This window comes from Cydia strobilella, chromosome 8, assembly GCF_947568885.1.
Source record: "Cydia strobilella chromosome 8, ilCydStro3.1, whole genome shotgun sequence".
Classification (NCBI taxonomy): Eukaryota; Metazoa; Arthropoda; class Insecta; order Lepidoptera; family Tortricidae; genus Cydia; species Cydia strobilella.
The window spans coordinates 17,241,877-17,261,259 of NC_086048.1; the positions used below are offsets into that span (position 1 = coordinate 17,241,877).

Below are 19,383 nucleotides of genomic sequence, written 5' to 3' on the forward strand. Positions count from 1 at the left end.
TGTTTAGGTTTCTTTTCTACATTTAAAGTTCTGTATTAAACAATTTCATGTTTAAATTGGAATTCGAAGTTAATACCTATTATTAAACTTGTATGTGTAATGTGTATGTCGTGGCCCAATCTTAGAATTGATGATTTCATGATGTGGCAATCATTTAATGAAATGATCGGTTGGCCACATCATGAAACAGTCAAACCTAACCTAACCATATCATGAAGTGATCAATTCAACTGGCCACGACATGTATAAATGGGACGAGCACACACGCACATTTCACATCACAATGCATTAAATACTTTTTCTTTTTTACACAACACAGTGTTCACACTTGGGCTAGTTAAGCACCCACCATTTTATAATACCCTAGCTCATCTTTCAGGTATTCGTTGCGAGACGCAATGCGAGCAAGGTTTCTTCGGCGACGGCTGCTCTGAGCGGTGTCCATGCGTCAACAACTCCTCCTGCGATGCCGATACGGGCCGGTGTGAATGCTCTGCTGGTTGGACTGGAGTTAACTGCACACAGCCATGTTCTCCTGGTACCTACGGAGCTGGCTGCTCGCAACGATGCGCCCCCGGGCCGCCTGGTGGTGAGTTTTAAGTCTTCTAGAATGTTCTAGACACAACTGCTCGCAACCATGCCAGCCATGTACACGTAATGTTTTTTTTCTGCCTTTTGCCTTTTTAGTTTTGATTACTAAGTCAAGTAACGACATGAAGTTAATTTTTACCTTTTTTTGGAAATTTTGCCTGAGATAAATTTGAGGCAGACACTGAATCGTTTATTCCTCTATTACTTTTTACCTATTTCTCGGTATTGCCTAGTGCGAAAACAATGACTTAATCGTTTAATAGCTTGTTAACAGTATTAGCAACAATTGCTAACATGTTTATAAATAGTTCGTTATAGCATCACAAACATTAAAAAGTTAGTTATGTAACGCATTATTGTTGCCAAAACAACACAGCCCATGTGATTTAGGAGCCACATAGTAAAAAGTAAATTCCGTGAGCAAAATATGTACCATTACCACTGAGCTCCATAACATTTTTTGTTTGATTATTATTATTCTGATAATTAGCTTTTTCTCAGGTAATACGACATGTGACCCAGTGACAGGCGTGTACGCTTGTCCCAGCGGTTACACGGGTGCGGCCTGCGAATACCCGTGTCCGCTCGGCACTTTCGGCCTCAACTGTCAGGAGAAGTGCGCTTGCAAGAACGGCGCCGACTGTCACCATGTCACTGGTAAGTTCATGTACACTTGTCACAGCGGTTACACGGGTGCAGCCTGCGAATATTCGTGTCCTCTCTGCACTTTCGGCCTGAACTGAAGGAAACAGCTCGGCGTCTTAGAAATAGGCCACCCACCCAACCTATTAGTGCTATTTCAAATGTAAAATTTTTATCATTATATTTTTTACCTGTGTGTATACGGAACGGAAAGTGTCCGCTCTTAGTATTTATCTAATTCTAATCAATCTATCTAAATGTTAATTAAGGGCTACTCGCACTATTCACTAAGCCGGGGTTAGCCGGTTAAACCTGTAGTTACCCTGGTTACCAGTACCATTTGACTGGGTTAGTGGGATGGTGCAAGTCTGCAAGTGGCGCTAAGGGTTCCAAGAACAAAACAAGCGCTTCTGGGTCTCAGGAGGTCAGGTAGAGGTAGTTACCTCCTTATAACTTTCTTTTCTTGATGGACTTGAGGGCGGTGTTGCCCGTAGCCAATGTCACGTAAAAGGGTAGGAACAAAATAAATGCTCTTAGAGCACGACGCTGTTCGGTGGTTGTTGTAGTTGTCTCGTAAAACCGATAGCTGGATTTTACGAGAAGCATGTGGACTACCGGCCGTTGACTCCAAAATGGTGGTTAAACACGCTTTGAGATTAATTCTCCATTCACTGCACACTACCACATTAGATTATTGTATAATAAAGCTATCGATTACACTTTAAACAATATTAATGAGCAAAAAACAAAGGAATTAATCACGAGGCTACTATCAAGATGGCGTTCGAACCGGAAGTCCTCCTTATAACTTAACTACTGTGATGTTCATCTAAGCCAGCGGTCGGCAACCTTTTAGCAGACAAGGGCTACATAGTAGTTACCGAAATTGAGGCGGGCCGCACTTTGTTAATATTTATAAGTTTATCAGGTATTGTCTCGCTCGCTCGCTCGGTTAGGCTCTTGGGCCTTGTGTTGCCGACCGCTGATGTAAGCTAGCTCGTGTAATGTGTGTGTGTGTGTGTGTGTGTGTGTGTGTAGGAGCGTGCCAGTGTCCGCCGGGCTGGGTGGGGCGCTCGTGCGACTCGGCGTGCGCGGCGGGCTGGTGGGGCGCGGACTGCACGCAGCCGTGCCGCTGCGCCGCCGCCGCCGCCTGCCGCCCCAACGACGGCTACTGCCGCTGCCCGCCCGGCTACACCGGCGCCTACTGCACCCAGTGTGAGTCTACCTTCATCCATAGAGTAACTTATACTAGAGCGGTACTGTCATAGTCAATTTTGTAACCCCAGTAAATTCACTGCCATCTGTCGACACACTTTAAAACTAAAAATAAATATTTATAAAAATACGATAAAATGTATTTAAATATGGATAAATGATTTTTTTATTTGCATTAATTATTTTTATATGATTTTGACCCATGTTCTTTCACTGGTATGCGTTAAAATTATAAATAACAAACGAAACAGTCAACGCCCTCTATACGAGTGTAGGCCAAAACTAGTGGCGCCATCTGATCGAGAATCAAATTTTCGTGATTTTCGAGGCACGTTTTTTTCTTAGACTGTATCCATCTATTACGGAGTTATATCTATCTTTGCTTCATCTTACTACGAGTACATTACGATAACAACTACTGCCGCATTACGTATAGTTTTACCAGGGACTGTCTCATTTCAGGGTAATTTTTTATTGCTGACATTTTTTCATTTCTCTGATTTTTTGGTCAAATTTGGTGGATAGATAGAGTTCCTTATTCTGTACGACATAAGGGAATTTTCATTTTTTTTTGTCCCAAATTTGGATTTCGTGTTTATTCCAACCAGAATAAGGAGCATATCAAACCTACCAATTTTTATCGAAAACTGACAAAAAAATAAAAAATGGCCCTTCAAACACAGATAGAAAGATCATCCGATACGATACGATACGATCATTTATTGATAAAAAATATTTTTACATGTCATCCTGTCTTCAAGCTAGTACTAACATCCAAAAAAAAGAGATTAGTGTAGTTATTTTTCTTTTTATTTACTGACAAATTGTGTTTGCCAGCCTATAATTCCAATATCATTTTGCGTGTATCTTTTGTTTTTTGCCCGCTCATGTACCTTTGAAGACAGACCATTTACAAACCATTCCTTTCTTTCACAGTTTGCCCCGAAGGCTACTTCGGTGACCACTGCATGGAGCCGTGCATGTGCCCCGAGGGCAACTGGGACTGCCACCCGGTGCGCGGCTGCGTGTGCCGCCGCGGCTTCATCGGCGACAGCTGCGACACGCACGCCTCGGACGCCATAGTGGTGGACCAGGCCGAGGGTATGTATCATGTACTCTGTCACAGTCTGCCCCGAGGCAACTGGGACTGCCACCCGGTGCGCGGCTGCGTGTGCCGCCGCGGCTTCATCGGCGACAGCTGCGACACGCACGCCTCGGACGCCATAGTGGTGGACCAGGCCGAGGGTATGTATCATGTACTCTGTCACAGTCTGCCCCGAGGCAACTGGGACTGCCACCCGGTGCGCGGCTGCGTGTGCCGCCGCGGCTTCATCGGCGACAGCTGCGACACGCACGCCTCGGACGCCATAGTGGTGGACCAGGCCGAGGGTATGTATCATGTACTCTGTCACAGTCTGCCCCGAGGCAACTGGGACTGCCACCCGGTGCGCGGCTGCGTGTGCCGCCGCGGCTTCATCGGCGACAGCTGCGACACGCACGCCTCGGACGCCATAGTGGTGGACCAGGCCGAGGGTATGTATCATGTACTCTGTCACAGTCTGCCCCGAGGCAACTGGGACTGCCACCCGGTGCGCGGCTGCGTGTGCCGCCGCGGCTTCATCGGCGACAGCTGCGACACGCACGCCTCGGACGCCATAGTGGTGGACCAGGCCGAGGGTATGTATCATGTACTCTGTCACAGTCTGCCCCGAGGCAACTGGGACTGCCACCCGGTGCGCGGCTGCGTGTACCGCCGCGGCTTCATCGGCGACAGCTGCGATACGCACGCCTCGGACGCCATAGTGGTGGACCAGGCCGAGGGTATGTATCATGTACTCTGTCACAGTCTGCCCCGAGGCAACTGGGACTACCACCCGGTGCGCGGCTGCGTGTGCCGCCGCGGCTTCATCGGCGACAGCTGCGACACGCACGCCTCGGACGCCATAGTGGTGGACCAGGCCGAGGGTATGTATCATGTACTCTGTCACAGTCTGCCCCGAGGCAACTGGGACTGCCACCCGGTGCGCGGCTGCGTGTGCCGCCGCGGCTTCATCGGCGACAGCTGCGACACGCACGCCTCGGACGCCATAGTGGTGGACCAGGCCGAGGGTATGTATCATGTACTCTGTCACGGTCTGCCCCGAGGCAACTGGGACTGCCACCCGGTGCGCGGCTGCGTGTACCGCCGCGGCTTCATCGGCGACAGCTGCGACACGCACGCCTCGGACGCCATAGTGGTGGACCAGGCCGAGGGTATGTATCATGTACTCTGTCACAGTCTGCCCCGAGGCAACTGGGACTGCCACCCGGTGCGCGGCTGCGTGTGCCGCCGCGGCTTCATCGGCGACAGCTGCGACACGCACGCCTCGGACGCCATAGTGGTGGACCAGGCCGAGGGTATGTGTATCATGTACTCTGTCACAGTCTGCCCCGAGGCAACTGGGACTGCCACCCGGTGCGCGGCTGCGTGTGCCGCCGCGGCTTCATCGGCGACAGCTGCGACACGCACGCCTCGGACGCCATAGTGGTGGACCAGGCCGAGGGTATGTATCATGTACTCTGTCACAGTCTGCCCCGAGGCAACTGGGACTGCCACCCGGTGCGCGGCTGCGTGTGCCGCCGCGGCTTCATCGGCGACAGCTGCGACACGCACGCCTCGGACGCCATAGTGGTGGACCAGGCCGAGGGTATGTATCATGTACTCTGTCACAGTCTGCCCCGAGGCAACTGGGACTGCCACCCGGTGCGCGGCTGCGTGTGCCGCCGCGGCTTCATCGGCGACAGCTGCGACACGCACGCCTCGGACGCCATAGTGGTGGACCAGGCCGAGGGTATGTATCATGTACTCTGTCACAGTCTGCCCCGAGGCAACTGGGACTGCCACCCGGTGCGCGGCTGCGTGTGCCGCCGCGGCTTCATCGGCGACAGCTGCGACACGCACGCCTCGGACGCCATAGTGGTGGACCAGGCCGAGGGTATGTATCATGTACTCTGTCACAGTCTGCCCCGAGGCAACTGGGACTGCCACCCGGTGCGCGGCTGCGTGTGCCGCCGCGGCTTCATCGGCGACAGCTGCGACACGCACGCCTGGACGCCATAGTGGTGGACCAGGCCGAGGGTATGTATCATGTACTCTGTCACAGTCTGCCCCGAGGCAACTGGGACTGCCACCCGGTGCGCGGCTGCGTGTGCCGCCGCGGCTTCATCGGCGACAGATGCGACACGCACGCCTCGGACGCCATAGTGGTGGACCAGGCCGAGGGTATGTATCATGTACTCTGTCACAGTCTGCCCCGAGGCAACTGGGACTGCCACCCGGTGCGCGGCTGCGTGTGCCGCCGCGGCTTCATCGGCGACAGCTGCGACACGCACGCCTCGGACGCCATAGTGGTGGACCAGGCCGAGGGTATGTATCATGTACTCTGTCACAGTCTGCCCCGAGGCAACTGGGACTGCCACCCGGTGCGCGGCTGCGTGTGCCGCCGCGGCTTCATCGGCGACAGCTGCGACACGCACGCCTCGGACGCCATAGTGGTGGACCAGGCCGAGGGTATGTATCATGTACTCTGTCACAGTCTGCCCCGAGGCAACTGGGACTGCCACCCGGTGCGCGGCTGCGTGTGCCGCCGCGGCTTCATCGGCGACAGCTGCGACACGCACGCCTCGGACGCCATAGTGGTGGACCAGGCCGAGGGTATGTATCATGTACTCTGTCACAGTCTGCCCCGAGGCAACTGGGACTGCCACCCGGTGCGCGGCTGCGTGTGCCGCCGCGGCTTCATCGGCGACAGCTGCGACACGCACGCCTCGGACGCCATAGTGGTGGACCAGGCCGAGGGTATGTATCATGTACTCTGTCACAGTCTGCCCCGAGGCAACTGGGACTGCCACCCGGTGCGCGGCTGCGTGTGCCGCCGCGGCTTCATCGGCGACAGCTGCGACACGCACGCCTCGGACGCCATAGTGGTGGACCAGGCCGAGGGTATGTATCATGTACTCTGTCACAGTCTGCCCCGAGGCAACTGGGACTGCCACCCGGTGCGCGGCTGCGTGTGCCGCCGCGGCTTCATCGGCGACAGCTGCGACACGCACGCCTCGGACGCCATAGTGGTGGACCAGGCCGAGGGTATGTATCATGTACTCTGTCACAGTCTGCCCCGAGGCAACTGGGACTGCCACCCGGTGCGCGGCTGCGTGTGCCGCCGCGGCTTCATCGGCGACAGCTGCGACACGCACGCCTCGGACGCCATAGTGGTGGACCAGGCCGAGGGTATGTATCATGTACTCTGTCACAGTCTGCCCCGAGGCAACTGGGACTGCCACCCGGTGCGCGGCTGCGTGTGCCGCCGCGGCTTCATCGGCGACAGCTGCGACACGCACGCCTCGGACGCCATAGTGGTGGACCAGGCCGAGGGTATGTATCATGTACTCTGTCACAGTCTGCCCCGAGGCAACTGGGACTGCCACCCGGTGCGCGGCTGCGTGTGCCGCCGCGGCTTCATCGGCGACAGCTGCGACACGCACGCCTCGGACGCCATAGTGGTGGACCAGGCCGAGGGTATGTATCATGTACTCTGTCACAGTCTGCCCCGAGGCAACTGGGACTGCCACCCGGTGCGCGGCTGCGTGTGCCGCCGCGGCTTCATCGGCGACAGCTGCGACACGCACGCCTCGGACGCCATAGTGGTGGACCAGGCCGAGGGTATGTATCATGTACTCTGTCACAGTCTGCCCCGAGGCAACTGGGACTGCCACCCGGTGCGCGGCTGCGTGTGCCGCCGCGGCTTCATCGGCGACAGCTGCGACACGCACGCCTCGGACGCCATAGTGGTGGACCAGGCCGAGGGTATGTATCATGTACTCTGTCACAGTCTGCCCCGAGGCAACTGGGACTGCCACCCGGTGCGCGGCTGCGTGTGCCGCCGCGGCTTCATCGGCGACAGCTGCGACACGCACGCCTCGGACGCCATAGTGGTGGACCAGGCCGAGGGTAAGTTATACCGGGGTATAGAAAAGTCGACCACCCTTGGTAATATTATTGTAAGATCATCACCGGTCTCCAAACTGCGGCCAGCGGGCTGCCTCGTACGTAAGTAGCGGGCCTATCAAAATAGCGAAGGTCTGGCTGTGGTACCTGGGGTCAAAAACTTTGGACACCCCTGGATAACAAAACCGATATTTAACAGCAAAAGGTCACGAAGTATTTTTCGTCCTAACACATAAGAAATTCCTTTTATTATAAGTACTCTTTATGCTGGTTTCACTCTGGAGCAGAAGTGAACATTAGAACATTATGCCTCCTCTACACTATCGGCGATGATCGTTGATAATACCATCGTCTATCATCGGCAAGATCATCGTGCAAGCATCCACACGATCGCCCGGCGATTCCCTTTGATGCGTGCCCAAAAAACGGGACCCTATTACTAAGACTCCGATGTGCGTCCATCCGTCTGTCACCAGGATGTATCTCATGAACCGTGATAGCTAGACAGTTGAAATTTTCACAGATGATATTTCTGTTGACAAATACTAAAAAAAGAATAAAATAAATATTTAAGTAGGGCTCCCATAAAACAAACGTGATTTTTTGCCGTTTTTTGCGTAATGGTTCGGAACTCTTCGTGCGCGAGTCCACTCACACTTGGCCGGTTTTTTTTTGTTCCAGTAGGAGGCAGCCACGCGGGTCTAACAGCGACTATGGTCGTCCTACTGCTACTCTGCCTGGCCGCCGCAGCCCTCATATTATTCTACTACCGCAAGCGAGTCAAGAACCTCAAGCAAGAAATAGCTCATGTCCACTACACCGCCGACCCGGCTACGCAACCTGGTAATTAATATATCATCGACTCATCATCATACTTGATAACACACACACATTGACAACACATAGTTTCCCTCGTCTTCTATGTATTCTCTCGAATCCCGTTACCATAACCAATTAGCCTCATGCATGAAGTTTATATTAAATATAAAATATATTCATATTCAAATGTATATATACAAATTATGAACGAAATATTTTTTATTCGGATGTTTGTTACCGTTATATCATGGTACAAATATTATGAGTAATACAAATATTATGAGTAATCGGGTAAATCTGTTTTGCAGATCAACACTTCGATAATCCCGTGTACTCCTACCAAGGCTCAACTCGCAGCGATGAAACCACACTCTTGAACAACGCCAACCATATCCACAACAACCTTAGCAAACTCAGCAACACCACTATGGAGAAACTACGGAACCGACCCACTGGGTCTACTGATCGTAAGTACTAAACTCTAACACATCGATAACCCCGTCTACTACCAAGGCCAACTCGCAGCGATGAAACCACACTCTTGAACAACGCCAACCATATCCACAACAACCTTAGCAAACTCAGCAACACCACTATGGAGAAACTACGGAACCGACCCACTGGGTCTACTGATCGTAAGTACTAAACTCTAACACTCCGATAACCCCGTCTACTACCAAGGCCAACTCGCACAACGCCAACCATATCCACAACAACTTTAGCAAACTCAGCAACACCACTATGGAGAAACTACGGAACCGACCCACTGGGTCTACTGATCGTAAGTACTAAACTCTAACACTCCGATAACCCCGTCTACTACCAAGGCCAACTCGCAGCGATGAAACCACACTCTTGAACAACGCCAACCATATCCACAACAACCTTAGTAAACTCAGCAAAACACGACTATGGAGAAACTACGGAGCCGACCCACCGGGTCTACCGATCGTAAGTTTCTTCTGTAAACTACAGAAATACGTCAAGATAACAAATAATTATTGCACAAATAATTTATACCTACCTACGTAATAATTTATTTCACTGTCCCTATTATTATTCATAAATGAATTATATACGATATTTTTTTTATTAATTTTTAACAAGCAAAAACGTCTGCGATCGATGCTATTATTTTTCTACTTTTAAATTTATTCTAAGCTTAATAGCATCGATCGCAGACGTTTCTGCTTGTTAAAAAATAATTTAGAATGGGTAGCACATCGTAACTGGTGAATTTCCAATATGACTTGGAACTCCTGTGGCCGTTTAAGAAGTGTAACGCTCTTACGGTAGATGTCGCTAGGATCCCCTAGACCCATATAGTGGGAAGATTTGCTGACTATGGATGAGGTCTTGGTGGCTCAGTTGGCAGAGCGCTAGAGTATCGATCCAGAGGCCTTGAGTTCAAGTCTCACCCAAGGCAGTAATGTTTCCACTTTTAAATTTATATACGATATGTCGAAGATTCTGATGCGCGGATCTCACTTACACTGTTACCCTCTATATTTAGACTTACGTGTAAGTCATTGTGCCTGAATTTGATGACGTCAATAGCCATATAAATATAATCTTCTCCACTTAACTGTCAATGTGTAAACCTTATTCCAAAGAAATAAGGCTCACCGATGGACACTTTAAAGAGTGTTGCTGTTAGTATTCAAATTATGTATTTTATATTCAATAAGTACCTAGTTGTTTAAATTTTAATTCGTCACAGAAATTACAACGCAGTGTCTCGTTGATGTAGACAGACGGGTAATTTACATACGCACACATACAGTCTACATACTGAATAGAATAACTCATAGTAATTTATTCGACTTTAAATATAGTACCGATTTTAGTCTTTGTTACATAAAAAACACATATTTTATCAGTAACTGGTTTGCAAAATAAAACTTAATGAATCTTAATTATTTTTTATTTTTACCAATAAAAATGATTAAAGTTATAAATTCGCACAATCAATATTAAGAGGCCGGTGTCGATTTTAGTCGCAAAAATGTAAAATTGATAGATTTAGTGGGTGAAATTGTACACCTTTTGTTACCTAATTGAAATAACAAGTACTGGTTTCTATTAGCACGTCTTCTTATCTTACCTTTTATCAGATCAATTTTTTGAAAACAGACACTACATTAGTAATGTTGGCTTTTCTGACGGACGTTTAGGTAAACGCGCGTAAAGCACTGATTTATTTGTAAATTTCGTAAAGTTTGGACGGCTAAACATGGTAATTTTGTATTACACATATCCTGTACTTGACGTTTATCAGACTACATTTTTATTAGTATGACTTTGAAGTAGTGTAAATGAAAGTTAGACGAAATCAATTTTCTCCTGAAATTACTTCAAAACAAGTGACAATTTCTCTGAAAATCGACTTAGTTTCAACATAATTTTGATACTTAAACAATCTACAACATTTGCTGAAACTATTGTTATACTGATACTTAAACAATCTACAACATTTGCTGAAACTATTGTTATACATCAATTTGTATAATTTACCACCATAAATTTTTGATGAATTTTTAAAAACTACCCCTTCTTTTCATATATTACCGGAGTCGCACGCTCGCGACCTCATTATTAAAAGGCAAGATGAGAAGACGTGCTAATAGAAACCAATACTTGTTATTTAGATATTACGTAACAAAACGTGTATAATTTCAACGACTAAATCTATCAATTTTAAATTTTTGCCTCAAAATCGACTACGGCCTCTTAAATCTTATAATACCGCAGTAATTTGATAAATTCACAATAGTATAAATTATCGTATAAATTCACAATATTCTTCCTCGATCCACCAACGGAGCAAAAGCTGACGTTCACGCTTCATTATCACTAAAATTAACTAAAATACAAAAAATTTGATAACCATAGCCCTATATTTATAAAATGTAACACACTGGGTAATCAGTCTTACAATAAAATATACTCTGTCACACTGTTTTCTATGCATCAAAATAACTAATAACTTAATAAATTTTGCCCACAGCTTATGATCCATTGTCGTGCCTCAAGAACAAGGATGCGGACTTAACCAATCCGAATCTGTATCACTGCATCGACGATAACAAGCTAGACCACGTGTACGATGAGATCAAACACAAAGAGGGCTACGGTAAGATTTGTTATTCACTTTTACTTCCCTGTCTTCTTCTTATGGTGCCGTCTCCTGCCGGAGGTTGGCTATCATTAAGGTTATTTTTACTTTTGACGCTGCAGCTCGAAACAGCGATCTGGTGCTCATCATGAACCAGCACCTGAGGTTTTTGAACCACGACGTACGTCTTCTTCCAGGTTATCGTTTTCCTTGGATTTTCGTCTGTATTATCAGCTGGAGGAGGTGGTATTTGTCATTTCGTAATACATGACCAAAGTACTGCAGTTTCCGAATCTTAATAGTCTCTCTAAAATGTCTTTTCTCTTTTGTACTCTCTGCAGCACGCTATCATTGGTTACTCTATCCGTCCATGAGATTTTCAGTATTCTTCTAGTTTACTTATAGTTTTAGTGAGATTTCCCTGTCGGTACGAATAAATGTGCCATTTTCAACCAAAAGGGTACTTATTGTCGCTTGTCAGTAAGGCGCTATTTCCATATAGCTTCAATTAGAAATCAACCTTATCAACAAGCGACAATGTGGTACCTTTTGGTTGAAATCGTCACAAATTAGCAGAGGCAGCTAGAGTTGGTAGAAGCTCGAGTCATAAGAACCATTATGCCATACCGCAGTTGACGCAGCGCGTTGCGATTTTATTGTACCTATACATTTTATTGCGTTTACGGTGTGTCAGATATTTTGAGCAGCGTTGTGACCGATTCTTTATACTTGGTATAATTCGGTATACTGAATTGTCAATTATTACGTCTTGTCATAAATTTAATTTGACACAAATGATTTAAGTAAATACTTTTTTGCCCACGCACTAGATCAATATAACTATGTTTGACCATCCCTTTTAGTGAATTGACCGTAGTTCTGTAGAAGGAGCATTCCACAAAATTGTCAACAGTTGTCCCGTACCAACGCGAATTTTCTGAAGATTTGCAGGTATAGGAGTTATTTTTTCTGTCAGAATGGATGTAAAAAATGCTCAGTAAAATAAAAATAATCATAGAGTTGAACCAATGAAAAATGAACCAAATATACGAAATAAAATACATTTGTACGGGACAGCTCATGGAATGCCCCAAAAAGTGACCAAAGTGACTTATACTCTAACTCAGTGGATTTGGTCGCATTGTTAAAAAAAATAAGTTGGTAATTTTTCTGCATAACTATGGTCAATTAATGCTAGCCTTTATTTTATAAATCCCATACTTTCAGAAATGGAATACGACCACCTAAACTACACGCCGCCGGCCAACAAATGGAAGCCGCACTACCAGCGGATGGCCAACGGCTTCTCACCTTCCGCTTCAGCCACGTCCAGCGCCACGCCCAGCGAGGTTTCCGTACCGCCCATCCCACCTTTACCAAAACTTAACGTCGCCCACGTGTCCCCCGTAGCTCGCCCCCCCGGAGCTCCCGTGAGTAATGGGGCTGTTAGTAACGTGGCCCCTGTGGCCCCCTTGAGTAATGGGGCTGTAAGTAACGTGGCCCCCTTGTTGGCCCCTAACGAGGCCGCGAGTGTGCCCCCCCCCGCGCTGACGCCGCCGGTGCCGCCGCCGCGTGAGACCGTGAGTGTGGATGTTGAGTCGCCATGACACGATGAATGGGTGAGACTGTTTGACTCCGTTATGGGTGAATAAGTTTGCCAGGAGAAGGTTGCATAACCGTGATTATAGTATGAATTTTCTCAAATGATTTTTACGCCTAAGACCGTAATCTGTTAAATAAAAGCAATTGGGTCTTTTGTGTGAGCGGTCGGCCATTGTGTCTTAAACGCGTGCCTTTGAGAAGATTAATACTATACAACACAAAGCATTATTGCGAGATATCCGAAGAAATGTCGAGAACAGTTGTTATGCGAAATCATACGTAACATGGATAGTTGATTATCTCACCCGTTTCCCGTGTCACAACGTTAGTAAAGAACTATATAAACGTAAGTGATCTCCTGTTTTTAAATGAATTCATAAATTTATTACGTCTATTGCGTTAAATAAATAATATAACGTAAGTCTTGCGATAAGGGTTGTGGCGGACTTTTATTATTTACGTAAATTAATTATTAAACCAAAATAAGAGAATGTATTTACCATCGAAATCGAAAATAATAATACATTTTAAGAAATATTGTTATTTATCAGCATATCAAGTGTCGAGGATTGTATGTTTTAATGTATTTTTAAAAAACGAAAATCATTTTATATTTACTAGGGAACGTTTTTTTCTGATATCATTAATTTTAAGTAGATAAAACTGCCCATCGCTTTAACTTCATATCTAAAGATTGCGCATTGATATTTACAGTACCATATTAATTGTAGTTTAAGAAAACATTTATTCGTTTTCATTGTATTGGTACCGCCTAGTCTTGATTCTGTTCTATTTATGCAAATGAATGAAAATAACCTATTATTTAGGTTGTGCAGAAATCATTTGTATTACGAAAAGCAAGTTGGAAGGGCACGGAAAAACAAAATTTTACATAGGTAGCTAAATCGCTACTATGTTTGTGAATATATTTGGTAGCTGTATTATAGTCTGCATCTTCTCAAATGATTTCTTCGCCAATCCCTAATCTGTTAAACAAAAGCCTTTGTTCCTTTTATGCGTGCGCGTGCCCATTGTTGGAGAGCGCATGCCACTCGCTGATACACAATGGTCACGCGCTCACCAACAATGGACACGCGCACGCATAAAATGAACAAAGATTTTTGTTTAACAGATATGGGTCATTGGCGAAAAAATCATTTGCGAAGATGCAGATTATAAATGATGTTTTAGGATGTCACCATGTTAAATCAAACTAACGTAATATATATGGTAACCACGTAGTGTATTTAACAATGGCTAAGAAGTTTCGTACAAGGCCGATTGTTCAAATCAATATCAATTTAGTTATATTATAAAATTATTCATGTAGCAACAGTAACACAAAAACTTTCATAAATATACGTCACTATTACGTCACTTACATCAATATACGAAAAGTCATTAACATATCAATATTAATTTGATATTAATGAACTATTGCCATTGTATGGAATATTTATACGACGATTACTTATGGTTTGGGATAGACAGACAGTTTTAAAAAGAGGGTAATGATTTCATTTTCTACTTTAACCTTTTCGACGCCGTGTCAAACACAAAAGCAGTCATCCAGACGCCACGTCACCGATGTGTCAAAACTGAAATTGAAATTTACTATCTGTAAGTCGCAAACTAAAAGTAATCGTGTAATGATATTATTGCTGCTTTACGTACTGTGTGACGCTCCGTGAAAAGCAATAACCCTAGTGATATTCTATAGTATTATAAGTAAGCTGTAATATTCTCACCGTGGATGCACTTGTTACATTCCACATATGTTTATACTATTTGTTTTAAATCATTTTACAGTTTAATTATTTTATAATTTATAATACATCATATTTCGTTTTAAAGTTTTATAAAATTAAAAATCAAGATTTATTTTTATCCTAGTTAATTTTATCTTATCGAATCGATATCATGTAAATGTATTTGTCCTCGTAAGGCCCACCATACAAAGTTTCCCTATTTTTAATTTGAACCTTGTTGTATAGAAGATTAGGGTGACCTTCGTTTGTTTTAGAAAACAATGAAACAAAAGAAATGCTTAATTCAGTTAGTGTAAGGTTCAAATTAGATTGAAACAGAGTGTACATTGTAATGCACATTGGACCTTGCGAGGTTATAACACATCTTGTAAGCTCTATACGTGTATCTCTATTGTGAATATAATGTTAAATTATTCAAACATTACTCTGTTATGGACTGTTTTTAGTAAGCTAACGAAAAAATACGATGAATTTAAGGGAGAGTAAAAAATAAGAGTAAGTTTGATCTACTACCTTACCACACTTAATGTACAGTCGCCATCAGATATATCGGAGCGGCCGAGGTGCACACAAATATCTGAACACGCCTTGTCAACGCGTTAAAAAATGCGTGTTGAGATATTTTTGAGCGCCTCGGCCGCTCCGATATATTTGATGGCGACTGTACAGGTGGGAATCATATAATTGTGTATTCATCTTTCATTGCACCAGGTCGCAAACGTGTATTGTCATTTTCCGTAACTATGTTTACTCTGAGCCGTGTATTCAATTTTATACTTTATTTTAATGGCATAAAGTAACAAATGAAATAATGCTGTTTTAATAACAAAACTTCCGTGAGACACAGACATATTAAATATATTAATAACGGGTCACTCACGTATTTTAAGTCGAAAAACGCTCAACATGTTTCACTCCGTACCGAGTAGTATCATCAGGAGCTTGCGTTGACGGTGACGGACCGGCGCAGACTGCGGGCCGCAGCCCTCCGCCTCCGCTCCCGATGACTCGGCGCGGGCGCCTTAAAATACGTGAGTGACCCGTTATTAATATATTTAATATGAAATAATGCTGTATTCAGTAAAATTAGTTTTTTTTTACTGTACAAGGTGCGTAGTGGTAGGTCTGTGATTTAAGCATGTTATTTAGGTACGCATGTTAGATACTAAGGATGAGTGATGTTTGCTCAAAAAGTGCCAATTTGTAAGTTGTGTAAAGTTTAGGCGTAAAGTTCGGACTATTATCAAGGAATCTCTGCATTTCATTCAAATGGGGCTTTTAACTTGAAAACCGTATTAAAAACTACAATATGCTAATTTTAAAACTCATCTGTATATCAGTCAAAATAACTTATCATATCTAAAATCTACCAAAAAGGCATTTACTCACCAATATTGATAATATGTAAATAGGGTAGTTGACACATGTTGAATTTTATAACTGAATCTAGTTAAATAGATAGAAAATGAGCAATTTATCACAATAAATTGGAAACTTAAAAAATATTTGGGAATAATAAAAAATACAAGACAGTATCGAAAAAAAAAACAATTTTTAAATAGGAAAAAGTAGGAAATTCGCAACGAGTGGTGATAAATTAAAACACGACCGACGGGAGTGTTTTAAATCGACACGAGTTGCGAATTACCTTTTCACACGTGTATTGTACAACGTTTACAGTACATATGGCTCTTTAAATTTTCAACAGTTACCTAATGTGCTAATTATCGCACTAGTGCGGTAAAGTAGCACCATATGTACTTTAAATGTATTTTATCTACAATTGCTATACTTGCTATTAATGCAGAGTTAAACCATTACAACAAATTAATTAAGAGTGTTGCAAGTAAAAACTTGAAATGAGACGTGGGGCGAATATGTAGCGAGGGCTATGGGAACTGTCAGTGTATGTACTGTACAAATCAACTGACAATAATTTATTTTGTAAATGTTTACATTGTAGTTAAACGTAAGTTAAATTTAATGAGAAATATCGCGACATTTTATCTTTGGCACTTATAGTTTGTGATAAATTATTTTACATGTAAGCAAACATTTGAATAAAAAAATAACTCCCATTTAATATATTGTTTTCATGCCTTATTCCAACTGTTAAAACAAGTATTACAATCTTATATTTTTTCATGTAAAGACTTTTTAATTATAATTTAGAACTTATTAAAGCCAAAATATATTTCTATTATATAATTTGGTATTTTTTTGGAAATTTCAAAAAAATATTTGGTATTTTTTTGGAAATTTCAAAAAAATACCAAAATGTTAACGTTAATAGTGTTTTCTTTAAATTAGAAACAGACGATTTTGTTGTGGGTTAGGGTGGTATTTCGCCTATCCAATATTCATTGATCAAATTTGTATTTGCGTCTAACATTTTGTGTGTGGGTATTTACTCCAATGAGCCCTCTTACTTCAAACGTCGACCTACAAAATACACTAGATTATTTCAGCGCGTAAAAACTTATTTATTAATGGCTTATACATATACGCTGCAGCAAATATTGACACAGCTGCCCCGTGACGCGTGTCTTGATTGGCAAATAAACGTACGGCCTGTATGAGTGCGCGCCGCGCGTACATCACGTATTAATAAACGAATATTCGTGAAATATGAAGGTGTTTGCGATCATCTTATCGGGATTAGTGCTGCAGGTAAGATTTACTTATGTTTTAGCGTGTGATGAAAAAATATAATACGCTCCTCATTTCCTCTATCCCCTTACCTCATAAGGCCGCTTGTTGTTACGAACTCAAGAGAAATAAATACTGGTCATAGATGATAATTGACATCGCTCTTGACTTGAATTTAGTTATGGTGTTATAAGTCTTCTACGCGTTTTCACATAGTGCAACAGAATGTTTAATTTGTGTGTCGTGTTTATTACTTACGAATTACGCAGTAACTCAACGAATTATTTCAGACATCTGCGTCATTCTTCGACGAACTGCGTAGCACGGTGTCCTCAGTGGAGAGTAGCTTCGGGAAACTTCTGAATGACGTCATATACGACGTTAGGGAAACCATCGACTGCACTCTCATGGCAGTTGAGCAGGTGCTGGCTTCAGGCGTGTTTAGAGATCCTTCAGATTATGATACACGGTGCAAAGGTACTGAGGCGGTCGAGCAGCCACCGCCGCCACCACCACCACCAGTCGTGGTAGCCACCGACCCACCTCCACCGCCTGCCCCAGAAACACGACACATCGAAATCCCTCTTACGAAGATGGAACATAGACAAGTCGACTCCTCAATATTAAACGTAGACCAAGTTCTATGCGATGTCTTAAAAAAAGATGACACTCACGCTCAACTAGAAACTATTAAATTGACTCTCATAAACGAAACCGAACGATTAACTGAAATAAGTGAACTGCTAAAGAAACAACTTGAAGAACTCTCGGCTGAAGTGAAAGCAAAGTTTAAAGCGATTGAACTGCAGACGTCAGAACCGTCTGTTGAGAGCATTTGGAACGACATTAAATTGTTGCACGAAATAGAACATAAACATAAGAATACAGAAGATGCTAAGAAAATCAGCCGTGTTCTGGACCAAATCTTAAGTATTCTCGATGCGAATGAGGAAGATCGCTCAGCCGCAAACGATAACAAAATACACGAAATTATGCGCAAACTTAGCAAGCAAACTAGAGGTGGGGACAGTGACATATGGACAGACCTTAAGAATTATCCTAAAGATTTTCGCGAATATGCCAAAAGAGTATTTGATGAAAATAGATCGACTTTCCCACCTGATGACACAACTAAGAAACCCGAATCTGACAAAGTTACAGAGAGTGATGCTGGAAAAATAAACGAAAAGGATGTCCAAACTAAAAAAACAGATGAAACTGTCAAAAAGAAAGACCAAACTAAAAACACCGATGAAACTGACAAAAAGGATGACCACACTGGAAAACCAAAAGACGTTACCACAGTAAAACCTAAACGTAAAACACGTAAACCAAAAACTACGACAACTACTATTGATAGACCATTAACCGTTGAAGAGTTAGCAGCACAGTACGGTTCACTATTTGATGTGATGCCAGATATCGATAGTATAGAGAACAAGAAAGCGTTTGAAAGTGCGAAGAGTATCATACAAGAGGACGCTCTGAATAATGCAGTCATGAACAGTTTAGCCAAAATGGAGTCGAGCAAAGATGCGCGTGATCTTTTCGATACCCTGACTTGATAGAGGATTTTAGGAATAATTTAGACATTATGTATTTATTGTTATCAAATTGAACTGTTAATGTGATACCGCCTTTAATAATTAAGACAATTTTAAATTAAGTATAGTATATGTTTGTCATTTAAATATTTATTTATTTTATGTTACGAATTATAATTACGAAATAACAAATTTGCATTGACATACACGACTTTTTGTATACAATTATTTGATATAATGTTATATCGCAATGAAAGTTCGTGATATAACGAACTCGAGACAATTTTAATAAAAATGGAACCCTTCGGGCGTTTTTATTTTACTGTGTTTGACTTTTACTTTAACTTTTTTGTTATGATTAATTAATATTTGATTATTTTTTACTTAATACTTAATTATTTAAACGCGTTATTATTATCTTTTACAATCTGACGGTGACGATCTCTTTGT

At 43.7% G+C, this 19,383-nt stretch overlaps 2 protein-coding genes across 2 annotated transcripts in view; both read left to right on the forward strand.

Annotated features, from left to right (window-relative positions):
• The window catches only part of LOC134743785 (large ribosomal subunit protein bL32m), a 131,624-nt gene that overhangs the window by 41,970 nt on the left and 70,271 nt on the right, over positions 1 to 19,383 (forward strand). The gene's annotated exons all lie outside the window — the stretch shown is intronic.
• Positions 17,086 to 18,969, forward strand: LOC134743395 (uncharacterized). The gene is made up of 2 exons (XM_063676785.1): positions 17,086 to 17,410; positions 17,680 to 18,969. The coding sequence occupies exons 1-2, from the start codon at positions 17,369 to 17,371 to the stop codon at positions 18,952 to 18,954; spliced, it is 1,317 nt and encodes a 438-aa protein (XP_063532855.1). The 5' UTR covers positions 17,086 to 17,368; the 3' UTR covers positions 18,955 to 18,969.